The sequence below is a fragment of the Schistocerca cancellata genome, chromosome 2, assembly GCF_023864275.1.
Source record: "Schistocerca cancellata isolate TAMUIC-IGC-003103 chromosome 2, iqSchCanc2.1, whole genome shotgun sequence".
NCBI lineage: Eukaryota > Metazoa > Arthropoda > Insecta > Orthoptera > Acrididae > Schistocerca > Schistocerca cancellata.
Genome location: NC_064627.1, coordinates 564,838,684 through 564,862,519, shown reverse-complemented (window position 1 = coordinate 564,862,519; position 23,836 = coordinate 564,838,684). Strand labels below are relative to the sequence as shown.

The window sequence follows — 23,836 nt, the reverse complement described above, 5'->3', positions numbered from 1 at the left end:
AACAATAAAATGTATTGAAAGGGCATCTGTATTCAGAAATAATTAAGAGATTAATGTAGTCTTTTCATCTATGTAGCCCAAGAGTGCCTAGAAGTTACATCTACATCTACGTGATTACTCTGCTATTCACAAAAAAGTGCCTGGCAGAGGGTTCAATGAACCACCTTCATGCTGTCTCTCTACCGTTCCACTCTCAAATGGCACGCGGGAAAAACGAGCACTTAAATTTTTCTGTGCAAGCCCGGAGTTCTCTTATTTTATCGTGATGATCATTTCTCCCTATGTAGGTGGGTGCCAACAGAATGTTTTCGCAATCTGAGGAGAAAACTGATGATTGTAAATTTCATGAGAAGATCCCGTTGCAACGAAAAACGCCTTTCTTTTAATGATTGCCACTCCAATTCACTTATGTCTGTGACACTATCTCCCCTATTTCGCGATAACACAAAACAAGCTGCCCTTTTTTGTACTTTTTCAATGTCATCTGTCAGTCCCACCTGATGCGGATCCCACATCGCACAGCAATACTCAAGAATAGGGCGGACAAGTGTGGTGTAAGCAGTCTATTTGGTAGACCTGTTGCACCTTCTAAGTGTTCTGCCAATGAATCTTAGTCTTTGGTTTGCTCTACCCACAATATTATCTATGTGATCGTTCCAATTTAGGTTATTTGTAATTGTAATCCTTAAGTATTTAGATGAATTTACAGCCTTCAGATTTGTGTGACCTATCACGTAATCGAAATTTAGCTGATTTCTTTTAGTATTCATGTGAATAACTTCACACTTTTCCTGACTGACAGGTTCATGATATGAAACCCACAAGCAACAATGTCATTAAAAAAAGTTTTCATTCAAAGTGAAGCAACAATTCTCATACACAAAAAGCCTGGAAAAATTGTGTGTGGAAAAAAAAAACCATAATAGATTCAAGTTTGGTTCAAGTGATGGAAAAAACAACTTCACAGAAATGGACAGTGTGCCATTACTAAGATTAAAAAATAAAGTCAGTGCTATGAAGACTGAAGGTGTAAAGGAACTCCTTAAGTATTTTGACGACAACACTCAGATGACTCAAGAATGTTTCATACATAGAAACTCTTCAAGGTCGCATTAACAATGGCATTGACAAAGCTAAAGCTGCAACAATATATGATTATGATGAACCAATTTATTACAAGGATTGTAATATATTAACTTTTCAGTTATTCACAAATAACAGGCCATTGGTTATTCTAAGGAATTGTGATACATGTAGTTGTTCAGTTTTGCAAAAACTTTGTGATTTCATTGCATATTTCCTTGTAATACTTCCACAAAATTATTATTTGGATGCAACTTTTATTTAATACCCCAGTGAGAAAAAAATCAAATGTGTTTTTACATTTCTGTTTCATGTGTTTCTAAAGTTATTCAATAAAAAGTGTTTCTTGAAATTTTATTTCTTTTAGATTTTCAGTTTTGCAAGAAATGACTTCTGGAGACTAGAAATCTACTACGTAGGAATGAGCATGGGTTTCGAAAAAGACGATCGTGTGAAACCCAGCTCGCGCTATTCGTCCACGACACTGAGGGCCGTAGACACGGGTTCTCCGGTAGATTCCGCGATTTCTTGACTTCCTCAAGGCGTTCGATACAGTTCCCACAGTCTTCTAATGAACAAAGTAAGAGCATATGGACTATCAGACCAATTGTGTGATTGGATAGAAGAGTTCCTAGATAACAGAACGCGGCATGTCATTCTCAATGGAGAGAAGTCTTCCAAAGTAAGAGTGATTTCAGGTGTGCCACAGGGGAGTGTCGTAGGACCGTTGCTATTCGCATTATATATAAATGACCTTGTGGATAACATCGGAAGTTCACTGAGGCTTTTTGTGGATGATGCTGTGGTATATCGAGAAGTTGTAACAACGGAAAATTGTACTGAAATGCAGGAGGATCTGCAACGAATTGACGCATGGTGCAGGGAATGGCAATTGAATCTCAATGTAGGCAAGTGTAATGTGCTGCGAATACACAGAAAGAAAGATCCTTTATCATTTAGCTACAATATAGCAGGTCAGCAACTGGAAGCAGTTAATTCCATAAATTATCTGGGAGTAGGCATTAGGAGCGATTTAAAATGGAATGATCATATTAAGTTGATCATCGGTAAAGCAGTCGCAAATGCAATCCGAAAACAAAGGAAGTAGGTTACAGTACATTTGCTTGCCCACTGCTTGAACACTGCTCACCAGTGTGGCATCTGTACCAGATAGGGTTGATAGAAGAGAGAGAGAAGATCGAACGGAGAGCAGCGCACTTCGTTACAGGATCATTTAGCAGTCGCGAAAATGTTATGGAGATGATAGATAAACTCCAGTCGAAGACTTTGCAGGAGAGACGCTCAGTAGCTCGGTACAGCCTTTTGTTAAAGTTTCGAGAAAATACCTTCACCAAGGAGTCAAGCAGTATATTGCTCACTCCTACGTACATCTCACGAAGAGACCATGAGGATAAAATCAGAGAGATTAGAGCCCACACAGAGGCATACCGACAATCTTTCTTTCCACGAACAATATGAGGCTGGACTAGAAGAGAGAACCGATAGAGGTACTCAAAGTACCCTCCGCGACACACCGTCAGGTGGCTTGCGGAGTATGGATGTAGGTGTAGAAATGGTCCTCAACCACATTTCTATATTATCGTGCTTATGGTAAGGAAATCTTTGTTTGGTGTTGGGTGTTCATCTAAGCAGGATTAAGTTTTAAAAGTACAACAGTAAAAGGAAAAGTACAACAGTAAAAGGAAAAGTACAACAGTAAAAGGAAAAGTACAACAGTAAAAGGAAAAGTACAACAGTAAAAGGAAAAGTACAACAGTAAAAGGAAAAGTACAACAGTAAAAGGAAAAGTACAACAGTAAAAGGAAAAGTACAACAGTAAAAGGAAAAGTTATCTGCACTTTCCTCTACTGAATTTAAGTTGGGCAAAAAGTAGTGATTCACAAAGCTATTACACTCTGACAACAGGCTCTTGAAATTAAATGTCCAATAGACATTCGAAGTGTTTCAAATGTAAATTGAAGTAGTTTCTCCTTAATGGCTCCTTTAACATGGATGAGTTAAGACTGGTAAGCTTTTAGACACATGAAGACCCACAAATAATTTGTCTATCCAATATTTTGCTTAACTGACACATGGTAACATTTATCACGAAAATGATAAGCATAAAAATGCTGTAGGGGCACACAAAAGGCTAATAGGCTCCTTTTTAAAAGGCTGACTGAGAAGTGAGGTACCAGCTACCTCGTTCTACTTTCCTCAGCACCTCTAAAAATTTTCCCAAAAAAATGTGGTATGTGAACATAGTCACTCTTTAACATGCAACTCACATCATATTCCCACAAGCACCCTTAACTGTAACTCACTCACACCCACTATTGCTAGTCCATTGCTCATATCCATCCACTACCACTTGCCCGTTCTCATTCACTCATCCCAACTCACTGTCATTATATCTGAGTGTCTACCTTTCACTGCCTTCTGTCTCACAGCCAGTCTCTCTGGTTCTGTCCTCCTCCTCCTCCTCCACCCCCCCCTCCAACCACCTTCACCTCCTCTCACTATTACAGACTCACAAGAGACTCACCCTTGCTTGCTCTCTCTCACTGTCACTATCTCTTTCATTCCTTCTTAATGCCGCTGCTTCTTTCAACTGTTACTATCTCTCTCTCTCTCTTTTTCACACTGTCATTGTCATAGACACTCATCATCATCATCATCATCATCATCATCTCTTACCCACATTCTCCTCCTCAATTTCTCTCCCACTGATACTGTCTCATTCACTTGTTTCCTAGCACTGTTCTGTCATTGTCTACTACACTGAAGCAGCAAAGAAACTGGCATAGGCACGTGTATCCAAATACAGAGATATGGTTATAATAGAAGGAAACATTCCACGTAGGAAAAATATACCTAAAAACAAAGGTGATGTGACTTACCAAATGAAGGTGCTGGCAGGTCGACAGACACACAAACGAACACAAACATACACACAAAATTCAAGCTTTCGCAACAAACTGTTGCCTCATCAGTAAAGAGGGAAGGAGAGGGAAAGACGAAAGGATGTGGGTTTTAAGGGAGAGGGTAAGGAGTCATTCCAGTCCCGGGAGCGGAAAGACTTACCTTAGGGGGAAAAAAGGACGGGTATACACTCGCGCACACACACATACATGTGTGCGCGTGTGTGTGTGTGTGCGCGCGCGCGCGCGCGCATATACCCGTCCTTTTTCCCCCTAAGGTAAGTCTTTGACTGGAATGACTCCTTACCCTCTCCCTTAAAACCCACATCCTTTCGTCTTTCCCTCTCCTTCCCTCTTTCCTGATGAAGCAACAGTTTGTTGCGAAAGCTTGAATTTTGTGTGTATGTTTGTGTTCGTTTGTGTGTGTGTCGACCTGCCAGCACCTTCATTTGGTAAGTCACATCACCTTTGTTTTTAGGTATACAAATACAGAGATATTTAGACAGGCAGATAATGGTGCTGTGGTCAGCAATTTATGCAAGACAAGTGACTGTCACAGTTGGTAGATTGGTTACTGCTACTGCAGTGGCAGATTATCAAGGTTTAAGTGAATTTGAATGTGGTGATATAGTCGGCACACGAACGATGGTACACAGCATCTCCGAGGTAGCGATGAAGTGAGGATTTTCCCGTACGACCATTTCAAGAGTGTACCTTGAATATCAGGAAACTGGTCAAACATAAAATCTCCAACATCACTGTGGCTGGAAAAAGATACTGCAAGAATAGGACCAACAACACAAATTTCTGCAGATTTCAATGCTGGACCATCAACAAGCGTCATTCAAAGAAACATCATCGATATGGATTTTCGGAGTCTAAGGCCCACTTGTGTACCCTTGATGACAGCACAAGACAAAGCTTTACGCAGTCCCTGGGCCCATCAACACCAACATTGGACTGTTGATGACTGGGAAATGTTACCTGGTCAGACGAGTCTGGTTTCAAATTGAATCAAGCAGACATGGATATAACTTCATGACTACGTGGACCTTGCATGTCAGCAAGGAAATGTTCAAACTGGTGGAGGCATTGTAATGGCGTGGGGCGTGTGCAGTTGGAGTGATATGGGACCCCTGGCACCTCTACATATGACTGACAGGTGACACGTACATAAGCATCCTGTCTCATCATCTGCATTCGTTCATGTCCATTGTACATTCCGAGACTTTGGCAAATCCAGCAGGACAATGCGACACCTCACACACCCAGAATTGCTACAGAGTGGCTCCAGGAACACTTATGAGTTAGAACACTTCCGCTGGCCACCAAACTCCCCGGACACGAATGTTATTGATTATATCTGGGATGCCTTGCAATGTGCTGTTCAGAAGAGATCTCAACCTGCTCTTACTCTTACAAATACAGGGTGTTACAAAAAGGTACAGCCAAACTTTCAGGAAACATTCCTCACACACAAAGAGAGAAAATATGTTACGTGGACATGTGCCCGGAAACGCTTATTTTCCACGTTAGAGCTCATTTTATTATTTCTCTTCAAATCACATTAATCATGGAATGGAAATACACAGCAACAGAACGTACCAGCGTGACTTCAAACACTTTGTTACAGGAAATGTTCAAAATGTCCTCCGTTAGCGAGGATACATGCGTCCCCCCTCCGTCGCATGGAATCCCTGATGCGCTGATGCAGCCCTGGAGAATGGCGTATGGTATCACAGCTGTCCACAACACGAGCACAAAGAGTCTCTACATTTGGTACCGGGGTTGCGTAGACAAGAGCTTTCAAATGCCCCCATAAATGAAAGTCAAGAGGGTTGAGGTCAGGAGAGCATGGAGGCCATGGAATTGGTCCGCCTCTACCAATCCATCGGTCACCGAATCTGTTGTTGAGAAGCGTACGAACACTTCGACTGAAATGTGCAGGAGTTCCATCGTGCATGAACCACATGTTGTGTCGTACTTGTAAAGGCACATGTTCTAGCAGCACAGGTAGAGTATCCCGTATGAAATCATGATAACGTGCTCCATTGAGCGTAGATGGAAGAACATACTGACAAAGCTAAAATGAGCTCTAACATGGAAATTAAGCGTTTCCGGACACATGTCCGCATAACATCTTTTCTTTATTTGTGTGTGAGGAATGTTTCCTGAAAGTTTGGCCATACCTTTTTGTAACACCCTGTATATGGACAGCCCTTCAGGATTCATGGTGTCCGTTTCCTCCAGCAATACTTCAGACATTGGTTGAGTCCATGGCACGTCGTGTTTTGACACTTCTGTGCACTCACAGGGCCCCTACACGACATCAGGCAGGTGTTTCTCTGGCTCTTCAGCGTATGTTCCACTGCCACTACACCCCTCTTTCTCTCACATTACCATTGTCTTCTCAGCTCTTTCTGTGCACTTTATTACTTTTCAGTCTGTTTCCCACTGCCACTGCCTGCTCTTCTCTTCGCACATAAAGTGCAGTTATATTCATATGCCAAAAGTTTTAAAGGTGCTGAGGAAGGTACACTTTGGCAGCAGATGCTACATTTTTCAAAGTCTTAAAACAAGAGCGTATTTGATTCTTTTGTCTTCCGCTTGAAGCATTTTTCCACAGGTTTCCTTTTTTTGTTGTTACATCCAGGCATGTCACTCATATGAAATTAACTTTATGAGTCAATAGAATTCTGACAGTTTACTTACTGTGAAACTGAAATAACGCGACATTATATAATTTTATACCTCAGACAGGGTTTTATGTGCACAAAAATTTTGCACGTGCCTCAGTACAATAACACAGGATTCCCAGAAGCCTTCTGATAACGGAGACACTTTACAGCATATTTTCCCATACCAAGTCTCTCTATCCATATTGCAATATAAAAGTAAGTCATGTATATGAAAGAATGGGAAATGTTATGAAAAATTTACTTGACAATTACAAGATAATCACTTAAACAAAATTTTACACATTTTCCATTTAAACCAACTGCAGGAAAGAAACTGGTGTGCTGTGAAAATGTGCAGTTTCTCCTTCATCCTCACAGTCGGTTTTAAGAATGATAGCAGGGAATTTAAACCATTACACAAACTTGTTTCTCCCACATATATAATTTTTAAGGGGGAGGGGGGAATGGGAAGAGGTGTACCAAACTATATAATGTTTCACTTTCTTCCTAACAGTCCACTTTAAAACAAAATAGCAAAGTTGTGTAGACATATGATTACTCAGGATGGCCAGACGTGGCTTTCAACTGGCATCCCCAATGCCATTCCAGTGTGCTAACACCTCCACTACCTCACTCAGTTCACAAATCTAGCAGCAGTAGCAGCAGGAGAGGTCTCTCGTGCCCTTATACTATTGGCCCCAAGCGATTAACCCATTCATTTTATTAGTAGGCCACGATTTTATTGCACCTGGAAGGGAGGACCTTTTGGGCAGCTTAACATGAGTTTTCATCATCATACTTCACAAAAACACACCGAAACACTTGATAGTATACACACAACTCCTGAAATCATTCACAGTGCCACTGCACTTGTTGACTGTAAAGTCACCATGTGTTTTTTTAACAGTCACTGAAGGCCAAGTGGAATACCATCTCTGTGGGGTAGTAAGTGACAAACTCTCAATCAAGGATTAGTTGGCAATAACAACAAACAAGACTCAAGGTCAGAGGATGAGAAAAGGAGATGGACAGGAAGGAAGGCGGGGGAGTGTGATGGTGGGGGAGGAAATAGTGTGGGGGAAGGGGGGCAGAGGAGGAGGGAGAGGTGGTTTTCCCACCCACCCCCCCCCCCACTTTCCAATGGTTGGTTGATTTGTGGGAGGGGGGGGGGACCAAACAGTGATGTAATCGGTCCTATTGGATTAGGGAAGGTATGCGGAAGGAAGTCTACCGTGCCCTTTCAAATGAACCATCCTGGAATTTTCGTGAAGGGATTTACGGAAATCATGAAAAACTTAAATCAGGATGGCTAAACACTGGTCAAATGAACCATCCTGGAATTTTCGTGAAGGGATTTACGGAAATCATGAAAAACTTAAATCAGGATGGCTAAACACTGGTTTGAACTGTCATCCTACTGAATCGCGAGTCCAGTGTGCTAACCGTTGCACCACCTCACTTGGTAGTTTTCAATGCTACGGTTGTAATTGTTTAATTACCATAATTTTCCATGCAGAAAACTTTAAACTGCACCATTCACAGGCAATTTGATGCATTTTTCTTAGTGCGAGTTACATTCATCCCACTACCCCGAGTTTTTATAGTTTATGTACATACATAATAAGCAACAAAATATTCATAATTTGTTATGTAAATTAACCTTCTGGGTTTACCTAAGCAATTTTCATTATTTATTATGAAAAGTGAGTTACATATAGGGTACTAAGACTTTGGATTACATTACATATGAACGTATTATTGAAACTTTTACTTTGTATTCACATTTGCTGCCTTCATGTTGCATACAAATGTAACCACAACAAAGGTTTTGTTAAGACATCACACTAATGCTTTGCTTCTTCTACACAGTTCAACACTGACCGTGACCACCACTGCTGAATGACACAGTCTTTCAATTTTCTATTAATAATTATACATATCTCCCAATATGGGTTGTGCTTGTTACAAAACTTTTCCTTTTACATTCCTCTGGCTTCCCAACGACCACATTCAGAAACACCATATGACACACATGCGTTAACTTTTGTAATGAACTACGCTCCATCTTTTACAGCCATCCATTCTCAATCTGTCAGCAGTGAAACACCATTATGGACAAATCACTGACTTTTGTTCTATTTTGTAAACTAACGCTACCAACACTGACACAGCAGGCACTTGTTTACAACATTGCACCAGTTTAGAAATGGGTCAGTTATATCAAAACGACCAAAGGTTTGGAACTCATACCGTCACATTATTTATTAGTTTTGTATGTAAAAAATTAAAATATCTGGAATATCTCAGAAGCACCCTTCTTGTTCTTTCTAAAAAAATTATAGTTTCCACATGTCTACAAAGAACAGGTTGTATGATATAAAATTCTGAACATATTAGGAGCCTACATAAAAGAGCAACTTGAATGTAAACAACATATTTAGAAACGCTATACTATAAATATGATAAATCAAGTAACAAAAGTTACTTGAAAAAACTTCACAAGAATGATTTTAGCCACCTGCGTTTCTGTTGAGCATTTTACTCGATCTTTCTCCAATGAGGTATAAAAATACTGTTTGGGGAATTTCTATTTTATTCAATTTCATTAACAATTTTGCTTTAAATCTCACTTCTACACTTCCTTCTCAATTCATTTTTTATATATAAAATGAATTTATGACGACAGCTTGTCACCCCAAGTCTAGATCCTTCCAGTGAGCATCCTTAGCTCAACCTTTCCTAGCAGGCCTTTACAAACAGCTAATATTTTCAAGGATTAGATAATAATGTATAAATAATGTTAAACAAATCTCTTAAAATTCATTGTCCTTTTCAAGAATGCAAGCAACCTGCCACCATCTTCAAGATCTGACACTTTTGGTTAAACTAGTTTTAACCAACCCAATTTCAGTAACACTCAAATCTTCTGAGGAAGTATACTTGATTTACCATTCAATGATTATAGTTTAACTATTAGAATTTGTTAACTGCATACGTATTATCGATCATTTAAAAAAAATACCAGAAATAGGCCTAATGGTCATAACTAAAGCCAAAAATAATTAAATTTCGTTTATCTGGTATTGACCTACAATACTGTTTCTCACAGACACACTGAGGGCCTAGAGAAAATATGATTCGCAAATTTTTTACCAATGATTTCGTACCTCCAAATTTAATTTCGCACAATTCGACCAAATGTGATCAACACTAATTCGAACATTTGGGTACAAATATAACACTTGTGAATGCTAGTGTGTGATAATTCACCAGCGATACCGTTTTATCTTAGTTACTGATGGAGATTTATCTACAGCATGACTCAACATCTAGATTAGGCTGAATCGGCTGTGGGATCGTAGCCTCTATACTAGGTTAAGGATTTCACGTTCAGAGCTTGAGTGTACAATGTTATGAGCTGCCTTTGTCAATATCGTAAGGAGTAATTTGGATGACTTGTACCAAAATCACACGGAACTGAAGCATACTAGGTCCGATTTAACTGAAGAACCATGTCACACAAAATCTGGTCTACCGCTACCATTACACTCCCAATATCACCCACAACCAGTTCACAATGAAATTTCACGGCCAGAATACGAACCAGGTGCGTCCGCCTTTCAGCCACCATAAATTAGCTTCCGAAGACGATACATATGGTCACACAAATAAGATATACTTACTGCTCAATACAAAGAGATGTACCTTTAAATGATTTAATACTCCGACCAGTAAATTATCACGAAAATCAAATTAATAAATGTTCAGACTTTTCGTCAAAAAAACCTCTTATGACGCGCACACTAATTTATACCAAACACTCGCTCTGCCTTCCCAAACTTCACGTCATTATCCAGCAACCCAATAATCTTCAGACCTTCACGATAAGACAAATTTACTTACAAGTTACAACTTACAAGCTCGGAGCACCTCACGCCCACTATTTACACAAAACCCTGCTCCACCTTGGTTCAAAGATAACAGCAGAGAAACACGACGCGTCATTCGACACAGGGGAAGTTGTATCACATTATTACATAGACCTGCTACACAATTAGTGCGGAGTACCATAAAAAATTCTACCATATGGATTAACACTTACTTCGATAAACACAGTTATTTTCAATTAATAAAAAGTTCTTAGTTGAAAGGAAACCGCACAGAAACCACAGCCGCACGCGAAGCAGAAAAATCCTCACCGACAATGAAAAATTCCCAGATTTATCAATCAGACCTTTCCTCCAGAGAAATCCCCCGCCTTTTTTAGGAGTAGGTGACCCTCTGAACGGAACAGACAACGTCCGCGTAACGAAGACTGAATTGGAAATTAAGGTCGGGTCTGCCAGGAAGAAATTTTTGATATTGGTGGGGAGAAAGTGTCGTCGTTTGCTAATATCAGACGTTAACAAATCTTCAACGTCCTAATCGTTATTCATTATAGTAATGGATTTTGCGCTTTTTAGGCTTTATTTCATTACTTTGCTAGTTAGTTAGTTACTTTCACGTTCCATGGAATATTTTGCGCGATAAAACGTCATGATGTGGAACGAGCTATTTTACACTCACACTGCAAATTAATTTGTACATCTATTTGTACTCTAAACATCACCATATAATAATTTTTTTACACACGGATTGAGTTAGCAATTCCTATCCACCATCTTTTACACATTACAAACATAGCAATTCTTCTACGGAATAGAAGAAGTTGTCAAGGAGAAACTTTTTCAATTTATTTTTAAATTTTACCTTGCTGTCTGTTAAGACATTCTATATCAGTGGGTAAGTGGTCAAAAATTTTTGTAGCGATGTGCACCCCTTTCTGTGCTAAAGTCAACCTTAATGTTGAATAATGGATGTCAGTTTTTTCTTCTGGTATTGTAATTATGCACCACATTGTTCCTCTTGAACTTTTTTATTTACAACTAACTTCATGAGCGAATAAACATACTGTGAAAGAGTATGTTTTCACGACACAGTGGAATGTTCAACAATGACTTAGATTTTTTTGCAACAGGGCCCAGATATTTGAAAGTGAAAAACTATTTATGTTTTATATTAATGAACAGAGCTGACCCACATAAAGTCTGTAAATAAGAACATAATAATACAGTAAGCAATTTTCGTTAAACGAATTTTTCCCAAGTGGAAAAGTTATCTCTATTGAAGGAAAAAAATACAATTACTTCAGACGTTATTTACTGCATAGGAAAAAAAATTATAGGTAAGGTAAACATTCTCTATTTATTCCCTTATAAATATATTTTCATGTTCTTGTATTGGTATGTATGTTATTTTCCCGCGCAAATCAATGTCGATTTTCTGAAATATTTCACTTGTCAACAGTTTACCATTCAGAACTTATCAAGAATGTCTTTTAAGAAGTTTCCTTTGGCTGTTGATAAACTTCATCAACACTAGTTTCTTGATTCTGATACTATATTCTGACTTTTTGTACCATAGACGTTTTTCACCAATCGGTACTGGTCTAAGCGAACCTACATCATGTTGGGGTTCCGTGTAGTGCGAATACTTCACCATGTGATGGTGCTGTTGCCTGACGTTCCATTCAGTTTCATGAACATTTAGTATAAATTGACCCAGCCATGTCTCCATGTACCAAAGGAGTGACGCCACAGCACGCGAAATGGCAGCTGATATGGCAGTGACGCCGTTTGCAGCTGTTTCCACATGCTCCTGTCAAAATTGTTCTAGCACTGTTTTTAATATGGCATCAGCCAGGATTAATCATACAGATATTGGTGTTGTCATTATTTTGTTTCTGGTATTAGAACTAAGGTAGCTCAAATAAAGCTAGAAGTGACTCTTCAGTATCTGACATCTGGCGAATATACCTTTCCAATATTTATGTCTATACCACATTCTCAAAAGCACAGTTTCAGAATTTTTGTGTGTTATATTGGTTTCTATTTATGATGCACTAAAGAACAATTTAAAAGCTAATATTTTCACTTTTGAACCCCACATAAGTTAAATAGGCTATTATGAAATATTAAATTTATTCTATATCAAATTTTGGAGCTTTGCTTCGTGCAAGTGCATTAAAAGACACTGTGATATAGTCGATTTCCTTTGTTAAAAGTTACACTCAATCTGAAATAACAATGCAAGTGGAAATCTTATCACTTGCTTTTTAAATGCACTGGACAAGTCTTTAAATAACACTGAAGTTTCCAGTACTAGAACCTCAATATATAGAAACTATTGCATTAATTTCTACCATTTTCAAAATATAATGAGCTGTTGTGAAACCAAACATCACCTTTCATTAATTAAATACTACTTGTTTACTCACATATAAATTTTATGCACGCCTCATATATCATCTATCAACCATTATCTGCTCACAATCATACTGACAAAACCTCTATACATTGCAGTGGCACATCCTTTTATGTCTCTATCTTTTTATTTTATGTTTGATCCAACATCAACCCTGCTACTGTAGAAAAAAAACGTATTCAAAACAACGTGTTTTGGAGAGCTCCTCATTGCTGTCTGTCATTGAAACTACAGTTTTTCGAAATACACATACATAAAAATTAAAAACATAAAATATCACATGTTAGGTTTAAAGATGGTGGCCACTTCTGATGCTAATTGATGGAGAGAGAACAAAAGTGGTGTCATAAAATTAAAGAGTTTTTGAAGTTGTGGCATGGCTAAAAGTGATGTCACTCGAGTGGTGCTACAGGAATTATTAAGGTGTTTCCACTTACAACTTGGTGACGCCGCTCGAGTGTCAGGTAAATGGCGTCATCTTTTGTTGCCTGTGGAAACCTCGCTGTATTTCGTGAAATATAGGTAAGAAGTTTCCCAGAGATTATAAACAAATGAACAGATTATTAGCTGATGGGTACCAGCAGCGACAACTAACAGCTAAACTTAATAATATCAGTCATCACTTTATACAGTTTTATCAGTCTTAGTGAGAATATGCAAGTACAATGGTGAAAACACAACCAATAAGATAAATATCTGATATCACAAAAGAGAAAACAAACCTTTCCCTCATTACTTTCCAAACACACTTCCCTGCTTTTTCTTTCTCCAGTGCCCTTTAGTAGGTCATCATTTCTTCGACAGGCCCTTGAAACAAACCAAAACACAAAAACAACAGAAATGGTCTGAGACAAAATCAGATTTAAGTTTTCCTTGATTTCCCGTGAAGTGTTTACTCTTTGACTTGTACATAGATAATTATTGTTTGGAAAAAATATATTTATATGACAGTTTTTCTTTTTTTTAACATGTGTGGGCAAGATAAATGTAAAGAATTTGTAACTTATTTCTGAACACTATCTTTACTGTCGTTTCTATTGTGTTGTCCAACAAGTAACCAGCATTTACAAATGCTGTATTTTGCTGACCCATCCCAAATATATGTAATTCGTTCCTACAGCGCTTATAGGACAAGGCAACAGTTGCTCAGTGCATGATTACATCATATACATGAGGCAAGTATATGTACACTGCTGGCCATTAAAATTTCAACACTACAGAGAATAAATATGGACAATTTGTAATAGTTGTGCCTATACAATATAGTAGGAAGAATGCTTGATTAAATTTGTAGATAGATAGGAGATATACAGGGTGCCAAATTTAGTACACAGAACTGCTACCTCTAGCAGCAACAAAAGATCTAACCCAGATGGGCAATGAGCCAAATTGAATTTGGATGACAAATATGAGTAGGTCATTCCACATTGCTTCTACTCTATGTCATAGTTCATCAATCACTGTCCCTGACAGATGATGGTGAACCAATCTCTCAGCTACCTGTGACAGTTTTTAGTAAATGAGAGACCTGTAAGACATGCTGGACGGATCAACAGTCAAATACCTTCCATATTGAGGTAGGTCAGGGCATCATGGACAATGTGTGGTCTTTGGGTTATTTCATGGAAAGGGTCTCTCATGCATATCTTGAAGACAGGACACTGCCACTCACCTTAAAACGTCAGCAGTGTAACACCAAATAAACCTCAAGTCACAAAGTAGTACACACGCACTGCATTTGGTTAACATAGTAACAAAATTTGGGGGTATGATGCAAAAAAGTATGACTGTGACCTGAAGCACGGCGTGTATTCCTACCTACCCTCACTCTGCACACAGTGGACCCAAGCCAGCCTGACCTGTCAGTTCACTTTGGGCAATTAATAATCAATGGCGAAAGTTTTAGACAACATATATCTGGCAAGATTAAACTACGTGTGCTTAATTGTTAAACATTCACATTTACAAAAACTATGAAATGATCATGTCAGAAATATCTTTCAGGTTTTTTTCCTAAAAAAGAGACTGAACACCCATGAACTTCTTTCAAAAGACAGTGGCAGGGCTCCATATGATGCAGAATCCCACCATGAAGAAGTAGCAGGAGCAGGCCTAATCATAAAACCTGAGAATAAAGAACGCTAAGGTTTGAGCAAGCAGTAAAGGAAACAAAAGAAAAATTCGGAGTAGGTACTAAATTCATGGAGAAGAAATAAAAACTTTGAGGTTCGCCGATGACATTGTAATTCTGTCAGAGACAGCAAAGGACTTGGAAGAGCAGTTGAATGGAATGGACAGTGTCTTGAAAGGAAGGTATAAGATGAACATCAACAAAAGCAAAACGAGGATAATGGAATGTAGTCGAATTAAGTCAGGTGATGCTGAGGGAATTAGATTAGGAAATGAGACACTTAAAGTAGTAAAGGTGTTTTGCTATTTGGGGAGCAAAATAACTGATGATGGTCGAAGTAGAGAGGATATAAAATGTAGACTGGCAATGGCAAGGAAAGCGTTTCTGAAGAAGAGAAATTTGTTAACATCGAGTATAGATTTAAGTGTCAGGAAGTCGTTTCTGGAAGTATTTGTATGGAGTGTAGCCATGTATGGAAGTGAAACATGGACGATAAATAGTTTGAACAAGAAGAGAATAGAAGCTTTCGAAATGTGGTGCTACAGAAGAATGCTGAAGATTAGATGGGTAGATCACATAACTAATGAGGAAGTATTGAATAGGATTGGGGAGAAGAGAAATTTGTGACACAACTTGACCAGATGAAGGGATCGGTTGGTAGGACATGTTCTGAGGCATCAAGGGATCACCAATTTAGTATTGGAGTGCAGCGTGGAGGGTAAAAATCGTAGAGGGAGACCAAGAGATGAATACACTAAGCAGATTCAGAGGGATGTAGGTTGCAGTAGGTACTGGGAGATGAAGAAGCTTGCACAGGATAGAGAAGCATGGAGAGCTGCACCAAACCAGTCTCAGGACTGAAGACCACAACAACAACAACAAGCTTCTTATTTACCTTTGTGTAAAGGGTTTTTAATTTTTAACGACAAGAATATAAAAAAGCTATTCCTCCATTTTATTTGCATCTGATCTGTAGTTCACACCTTTTGCCAATTGTAGTGACTAACTTTTGGAATATTGTACAGAACCATAACAGTTTCACTCGCTTCATGTATATAGTTTGGTTGTGCAAATAAGAGGGTTTGCTGCCTATTCTCAGATTTTTGTTTGTATTACAAATATGGACATTGAAGTTTAGACTTTAATTACAAGTGAGCCCACAGTGCTATCACAACTTGTATTATATCAATACTTTTCTTGTTTAATTCTACAGTACGCTAGATGAGAGAATTTGAGTTTGATGTTCAATACCTACTTCTTATATATGGTTATAGTAAGAACTGTCCGGAATTTGGGAGTCTGCTAGGAACTGATCAGTTTAAAGCACTTCAAACATATTAGTCTGGTGTTAATGAAATTTTAATAGATTATAGGGACATGTATTGACAGTGCAAATCTCAACTTACAGAATTTTTCGATCGCCCAAAAAAGATTTTTTATAATTTTCTTAAACTATCTTTTTCTCAGCCCTGTAGAATAACAAAAGTAGGTTTGTTTTGAAGTTCACTTGTGTGGTTATCTGGAGCTACAACCTCTGGGACAGGGCAGTGTGATACCAATCTTATAAAGAGTAAAAGTGAAGAGTCTACATCTACATCCACATCTACATGCTTACTCTGCAATTCGCACTTAAGAACCTGGCAGAGGGTTCATCAAACCATTTTATACTACTTCTTTACTATTCCACTCTCAAATGGCTCGGGGGAAATGGAACACCTAAATCTTTCTGTTCAAGCTCTGATTTCTCTTATTTTATTATGATAATCACTTCTCCCTACGTAGGTGGGTGTCGCAAAATACACTCCTGGAAATGGAAAAAAGAACACATTGACACCGGTGTGTCAGACCCACCATACTTGCTCCAGACACTGCGAGAGGGCTGTACAAGCAATGATCACACGCACGGCACAGCGGACACACCAGGAACCGCGGTGTTGGCCGTCGAATGGCGCTAGCTGCGCAGCATTTGTGCACCGCCGCCGTCAGTGTCAGCCAGTTTGCCGTGGCATACGGAGCTCCATCGCAGTCTTTAACACTGGTAGCATGCCGCGACAGCGTGGACGTGAACCGTATGTGCAGTTGATGGACTTTGAGCGAGGGCGTATAGTGGGCATGCGGGAGGCTGGGTGGACGTACCGCCGAAATGCTCAACACGTGGGGCGTGAGGTCTCCACAGTACATCGATGTTGTCGCCAGTGGTCGGCGGAAGGTGCACGTGCCCGTCGACCTGGGACCGGACCGCAGCGACGCACGGATGCACGCCAAGACCGTAGGATCCTACGCAGTGCCGTAGGGGACCGCACCGCCACTTCCCAGCAAATTAGGGACACTGTTGCTCCTGGGGTATCGGCGAGGACCATTCGCAACCGTCTCCATGAAGCTGGGCTACGGTCCCGCACACCCTTAGGCCGTCTTCCGCTCACGCCCCAACATCGTGCAGCCCGCCTCCAGTGGTGTCGCGACAGGCGTGAATGGAGGGACGAATGGAGACGTGTCGTCTTCAGCGATGAGAGTCGCTTCTGCCTTGGTGCCAATGATGGTCGTATGCGTGTTTGGCGCCGTGCAGGTGAGCGCCACAATCAGGACTGCATACGACCGAGGCACACAGGGCCAACACCCGGCATCATGGTGTGGGGAGCGATCTCCTACACTGGCCGTACACCACTGGTGATCGTCGAGGGGACACTGAATAGTGCACGGTACATCCAAACCGTCATCGAACCCATCGTTCTACCATTCCTAGACCGACAAGGGAACTTGCTGTTCCAACAGGACAATGCACGTCCGCATGTATCCCGTGCCACCCAATGTGCTCTAGAAGGTGTAAGTCAACTACCCTGGCCAGCAAGATCTCCGGATCTGTCCCCCATTGAGCATGTTTGGGAGTGGATGAAGCGTCGTCTCACGCGGTCTGCACGTCCAGCACGAACGCTGGTCCAACTGAGACGCCAGGTGGAAATGGCATGGCAAGCCGTTCCACAGGACTACATCCAGCATCTCTGCGATCGTCTCCATGGGAGAATAGCAGCCTGCATTGCTGCGAAAGGTGGATATACACTGTACTAGTGCCGACATTGTGCATGCTCTGTTGCCTGTGTCTATGTGCCTGTGGTTCTGTCAGTGTGATCATGTGATGTATCTGACCCCAGGAATGCGTCAATAAAGTTTCCCCTTCCTGGGACAATAAATTCACGGTGTTCTTATTTCAATTTCCAGGAGTGTATTTACATATTCAGGAGAGAACGTTGGTGATTGAAATTTCGTAAACAGATCTCGCCACAAAGAAAACCGCCTTTGTTTCAGTGACTACCAGCCCAATTCGCATATCATATCAATGACACTCTCACTCCTCACGAGCTGCCCTTCTTTGCACTTTTTCGATGTCCTCCGTCAATCTTACCTGGTAAGGATCCTATACCGCACAGCAGTATTCCAGCAGAGGATGGGCAAGTGTAATGTAGGCTGTCTCTTTAGTGGCTTTGTTGCGTCTTCTAAGTGTTCTGCCAACAAAGTGCAGTCTTTGTTTCGCCTTCTCTACAATATTATCTATGTGGTCGTTCCAATTTAAGTTGCTCGCAGTTGTAATTGCTAGGTATCTAGTGTAATTGACAGCCTTTAGATTCGTGCGATTTATCATATACCAAAAATGCATCGGATTTCTTTTAGTACCCATATGGATGACCTCGCACTTTTCTTTGTTTAATGCTAATTGCCACTTTTCTCACCATACAGAAATTCTTTCTAGATCATTCTGTAATTGGAATTGAGTCTCTGATGATTTTACTAGACAGTAGATTACAGCATCATCTGCAAACAATCTAAGAGGGGTGCTCAGATTATCACCTAGATCATTTATATAAATCAGGAACAGCAAATGGCCTATGATATTACCTTGCAGAACGCCAGATATCACTTCTGTTCTACTCGATGATTTACCATCTACCACTACATGCTGTGACCTCTCTGAGAGGAAATCACGAATCCAGTCACACAACTGAGACGATACTCCATATGCACGCAATTTGTTAAATAGTCGCTTGTGAGGAATGGTATCAAAAGCCTTCTGGAAATCTAGGAATATGGACTCAATCTGAGATCCCATGTCGACAGCACTCATTACATCATGGGAATAAAGAGCTAGCTGTATTGCACAAGAACGATATTTTCTGAATCCATGTTGGTTATGTATCAATAAGTCAATAAGAGTGTGTGATCATTAGATCGTGTGAAGTAGCTTCATATTCTCTGTGCCACAGGTGCTGCACCAAAGTGGTGACCATCTACTGGCTGAAAAGTATCTGTGACAAAGTTATAGGCAAGTTAAGCTATAGTTAGTCTAACTTTTCTTGAGACATGAACTGCACAGCATGCAAAGAGGGAGGCGCTAAGCACTTTCAGAGCTGTGAACTGTGAAATGTTGTGTTGAGGAGGGGAAAAGATCTCCCTCACTGCTAACAATATCTGCAGGAGGATACATTCTGATCACATGTTGTGGTATAAATGATTTGCAGAAATAACCTTTTATGACAGTGCATTACAACAACATTAATGTTCACACCAATACATGTGAAATCTGAAATGTAATTAATTAAGGTCAAGTACAAGATCAAATAACAAGCAGTCCATACTGTAATGACTATGACAGCGCTACTAAGTATGGATTGTCAGTAGCAGCACTTAAGAATTTTATTGATGGAGCCCAGGACTCGAGGAAAGTAAGACAGATTATATCACTGCTCTATTCCTGTAGATAATACCAACATGTTCATTAATCTTACCCAACATAGAGAGTAATCTTTTAGATTTTGCGTCAGTTCTCCAATGAAGTTCTCTCTGAAATGCATGTTCTGAGGTATACAAATTTACAGCATTGCTAGAAAAAAGTTGTAAAAATTAAAATATCGTTCATGTAAACAGTACGAGAATTTGATTTTGATTGAATTCACACTGCATAAAAGTCAGAAATCAAAATTTTTCAAAGCTTCAGTTACCAAAATTTTAACGTTTTCCCTTCACATGATCTTGCTGAAACCTTGCATGTAAGAAGGGCAGCAGGCTTTCTCGTGTTGAATAAGGAATTATAAACAATCCATAACACTTGTTTTTAAAAATTACTTAGTTTCTTGTATAGAAAGTGACAAGAAATTGTATAAAGATGTCATATAATACAGTTGTTGTGTTACTGTCATTGTTATTTCTTTAAGGACAGCTATATGGCTATTTGTATTATCAGCTGTGTAGAGGTTATTTTGGGCGATCTTCTCAGTAAAACGGAAACTACATTAATGCTGGATGTTAAGGGAGGATATGTATGCTTGTCGCATTTACAGACTGTCACAATTCAGTCACAGGCATTATTTTTTACACAGGACATCACCTAATGGGGATGCTCTATCCTGTGAAAGAGCCACAGGAATTCCAGGAGGTGCATCACCAACCTATCAGTGACATCAAAATATGTGCAATAAAGAAGCAAACAGTGATTTATCTACCATCGTTAGAGCTAGCTGTACACCAACAACAGTGAAAGCATGTAGTTCTAGTGTTTAATTTTAATTATTTTCTTTCTTTTATAGCCAGGTCGTCTTTTTCCAGCTACACCCATGGATTATGATAGTGGGGTGATATGTCAGTCATCCTCCAACAAATGACGAGCGAAAGTTGAAAGAATTAAAAGAGTCTTGAACCACATTGGATACTTACATGTTTCGTAACTGGCAGGAAAAACCTTCCTTTTCAAAATCTTTGGACTACGAGACAATCATGACTTGTGTATTCAAATGACATGTAGGGAGCATTTTCCAAAGTATGTGTTTTGTGTGGAAAAAAGCAAGGTGCTCATGATCATCACACTAATATGTGGCTCACAGAAAGGAATCTGAACTCACAGCGTCCCTTGTGCCGACTATAATTGACCACTGTACGCCACCAAGCCCATTTGCAGTGGTGTCAGAAACATTCAGCCTGGAATCTGAATGTAGTTGAGTTATCCTCAGTGTTAAATCCCACTTGTGACTTAGCCACAATGAGCAGTGAAGGCATATCTGGTGATGCCCTGGACAGCAATGAGATACAAGCCTGATTGTTACCCACCATACTGCCTAGCAAGCTTGAAGGAGTGATGATCTGGTGTGCCAATTTATTTTATAGCACGACTCCTTTTTTGTCATCCATGGCACCCTTACAGCGCAGCAGTACTTCGATAATAACCTATGCCACATTTTGTTGCCCTTCATGGCAAACCATCCTGGGCTTAACATTTCAGCAAGATAATGCCCGAATGCATAAGGCGTGAACGTCTACTGCTTGTCTTCATGCTTGTCAAACCATATCTTGGCCAGCAATGCCGTCAGATCTCTCAACAATTGAGAATATTGGAAACATAATGGAAAGGGCCCTCTAGTCAGCTCAGGAATTTGATGATGTAAGACAAGCTGGACGGAAGCTGGCATGAGATCCCTCAAGAGGACTTCAACAACTCTGTCAATTAATGTCAGGCTAAATAACTGCTTGCATAACGGCCAGAGGTGGACCAATGTAATATAGCCTTGCTCAACATGTGAAGTTCTTTCTCTTGAACGAATCATCAAAATTTTCTGAAATTATAGTCATATGTACACCTGTACATGTACACCACTTCCATAAATTTCTGGTTAGATTATTCCTTTGTGGTGCATCCATTTTTGTCTTAGCGTCGAAACGTATTTTACCCTTTTACTGAACATGTGACTATTTGACTAGTTGCTCGTTTTAAACCACATGAAGAGACGATCAAAGAGATTCAGATTTTTCTACTTGAAGAGCCAGTAATGACTCCATCATAAATATGTGAATATGAGATATGGCACAATCACCATAAATCTGGTATTGATCAGTGTGGTGAACAATTTTCCCATTTGATAAAAAAAGCTCTTTATCATTTTAGCCACACTCCCCCAGTTTCTACTCCAGTCCCTTAAAGATGTTACTTCACGCCAACAAGGCTACAAACATGCACTAGAAATAAAATGGTAGTGTAAAGACTTACTGGCCTTGCTCTAAAATTATAAATAAGTCACCAATAAGACAAAAGGTTGATTATAATACTTTAAATTATATTCATTATTATTATTTATAGGTTTACATTAACTTATGGCCTAAAGTCACAAACTGAAATATAAACAAAAATGCTGTAACAATATTGTACTATATACACTACAGGCCATTAAAATTGCTACACCAAGAAGAAATGGAGATGATAAACGGGTATTCATTTGACGAATATATTATACTAGAACTGACATGTGATTACATTTTCACGCAATTTGGCTGCATAGATCCTGAGAAATCAGTACCCAGAACAACCACCTGTGCCCATAATAACGGCCTTGATATGCCTGGGCATTGAGTCAAACAGAGCTTGGATGGCGTGTACGAGTACAGCTGCCCATGCAGCTTCAACATGATACCACAGTTCATTAAGAGTAGTGACTGGCTTATTGTGACGAGCCAGTTGCTCAGCCACCATTGACCAGACATTTTCAATTGGTGAGAGATCTGGAGAATGTGATGTCCAGGGCAGCAGTCGAACATTTTCTGTATCCAGAAAGGTAAGTACAGGTCCTGCAACATGCGATCGTGCATTATCCTGCTGAAATGTAGGGTTTCAGAGGGATCGAATGAAGGGTAGAGCCATGGGTCGTAACACATCTGAAATGTAACATCCACTGTTCAAAGTGCCGTCAATGCGAACAAGAGGTGACCAAGACGTGTAACCAGTGGTACCCCATGCCATCACGCCGGGTGATACGCCAATATGGCGATGACGAATACATGCTTCCAATGTGCGTTCACCACAGTTTCGCAAAACACGGATGCGACCATCATGACGCTGTAAACAGAACCTGGATTAATCCGAAAAAATGACGTTTTGCCATTTGTGCTCCCAGGTTTGTCGTTGAGTACACCATCGCAGGCGCTCCTGTCTGTGATGCAGCGTCAAGGGTAACTGCAGCCATGGTCTCCAAGCTGATAGTCCATGCTGCTGCAAACGTCGTCGAACTGTTCGTGCAGATGGTTGTTGTCTTGCAAATGTCCCCATCTCTTGACTCAGCGATCGAGACGTGGCTGCACGATCTGTTACGGCCATGCAGATAAGATGCCTGTCATCTCGACTGCTAGTGATACGAGGCCGTTGGGATCCAGCGCGGCGTTCCATATTACCCTCCTGATTCCGTATTCTGCTAACAGTCATTGGATCTCGACCAACGCGAGCAGCGATGTTGGGATACGATAAACCGCAATCGCAATAGGCTACAATCCGGCCTTTATCAAAGTCGGAAACGTGATGGTACGCATTTCTCCTCCTTACATGAGGCATCACAACAACGTTTCACCATGCAACGCAGGCCAACTGCTGTTTGTGTATGAGAAATCGGTTGGAAACTTTCCTCATGTCAGCACATTGAAGATGTCGCCACCGGCGCCAAACTTCTGTGAATGCTCTGAAAAGCTAATCATTTGCATATCACAGCATCTTCTTCCTGTCGGTTAAATTTCGCGTCTGTAGCACGTCATCTTCATGGTGTAGCAATTTTAATGGCCAGTAGTGTAACATAATTTATTATATACTTTTATAGTATACCATGACTAATTACAGTTTTAGGTTTGTTACTTTTGTCAAAAATATGTATCTTAATATCCAAATCATATATCTTTTGTTTAAACTGTGCTTGAATTAA

The 23,836-nt window shown here is 40.0% G+C and overlaps 1 protein-coding gene across 6 annotated transcripts in view; it reads right to left on the bottom strand.

Annotated features, from left to right (window-relative positions):
- The window catches only part of LOC126162158 (gametocyte-specific factor 1 homolog), a 40,918-nt gene extending 29,890 nt beyond the window's left edge, over window positions 1-11,028 (bottom strand). Inside the window, exon 1 of one of the 6 annotated variants that reach the window (XM_049918467.1) lies at window positions 10,882-11,028. Coding sequence is in view for 1 of the 6 variants with exons in the window: in XM_049918464.1 (XP_049774421.1) it covers window positions 10,600-10,687 (88 nt within the window). In the remaining 5 variants the exon portion in view is untranslated. The other 5 variants (XM_049918468.1, XM_049918464.1, XM_049918465.1 and 2 more) reach the window with 5 other exon arrangements.
- Between the last annotated feature and the right edge of the window lie 12,808 nt (window positions 11,029-23,836).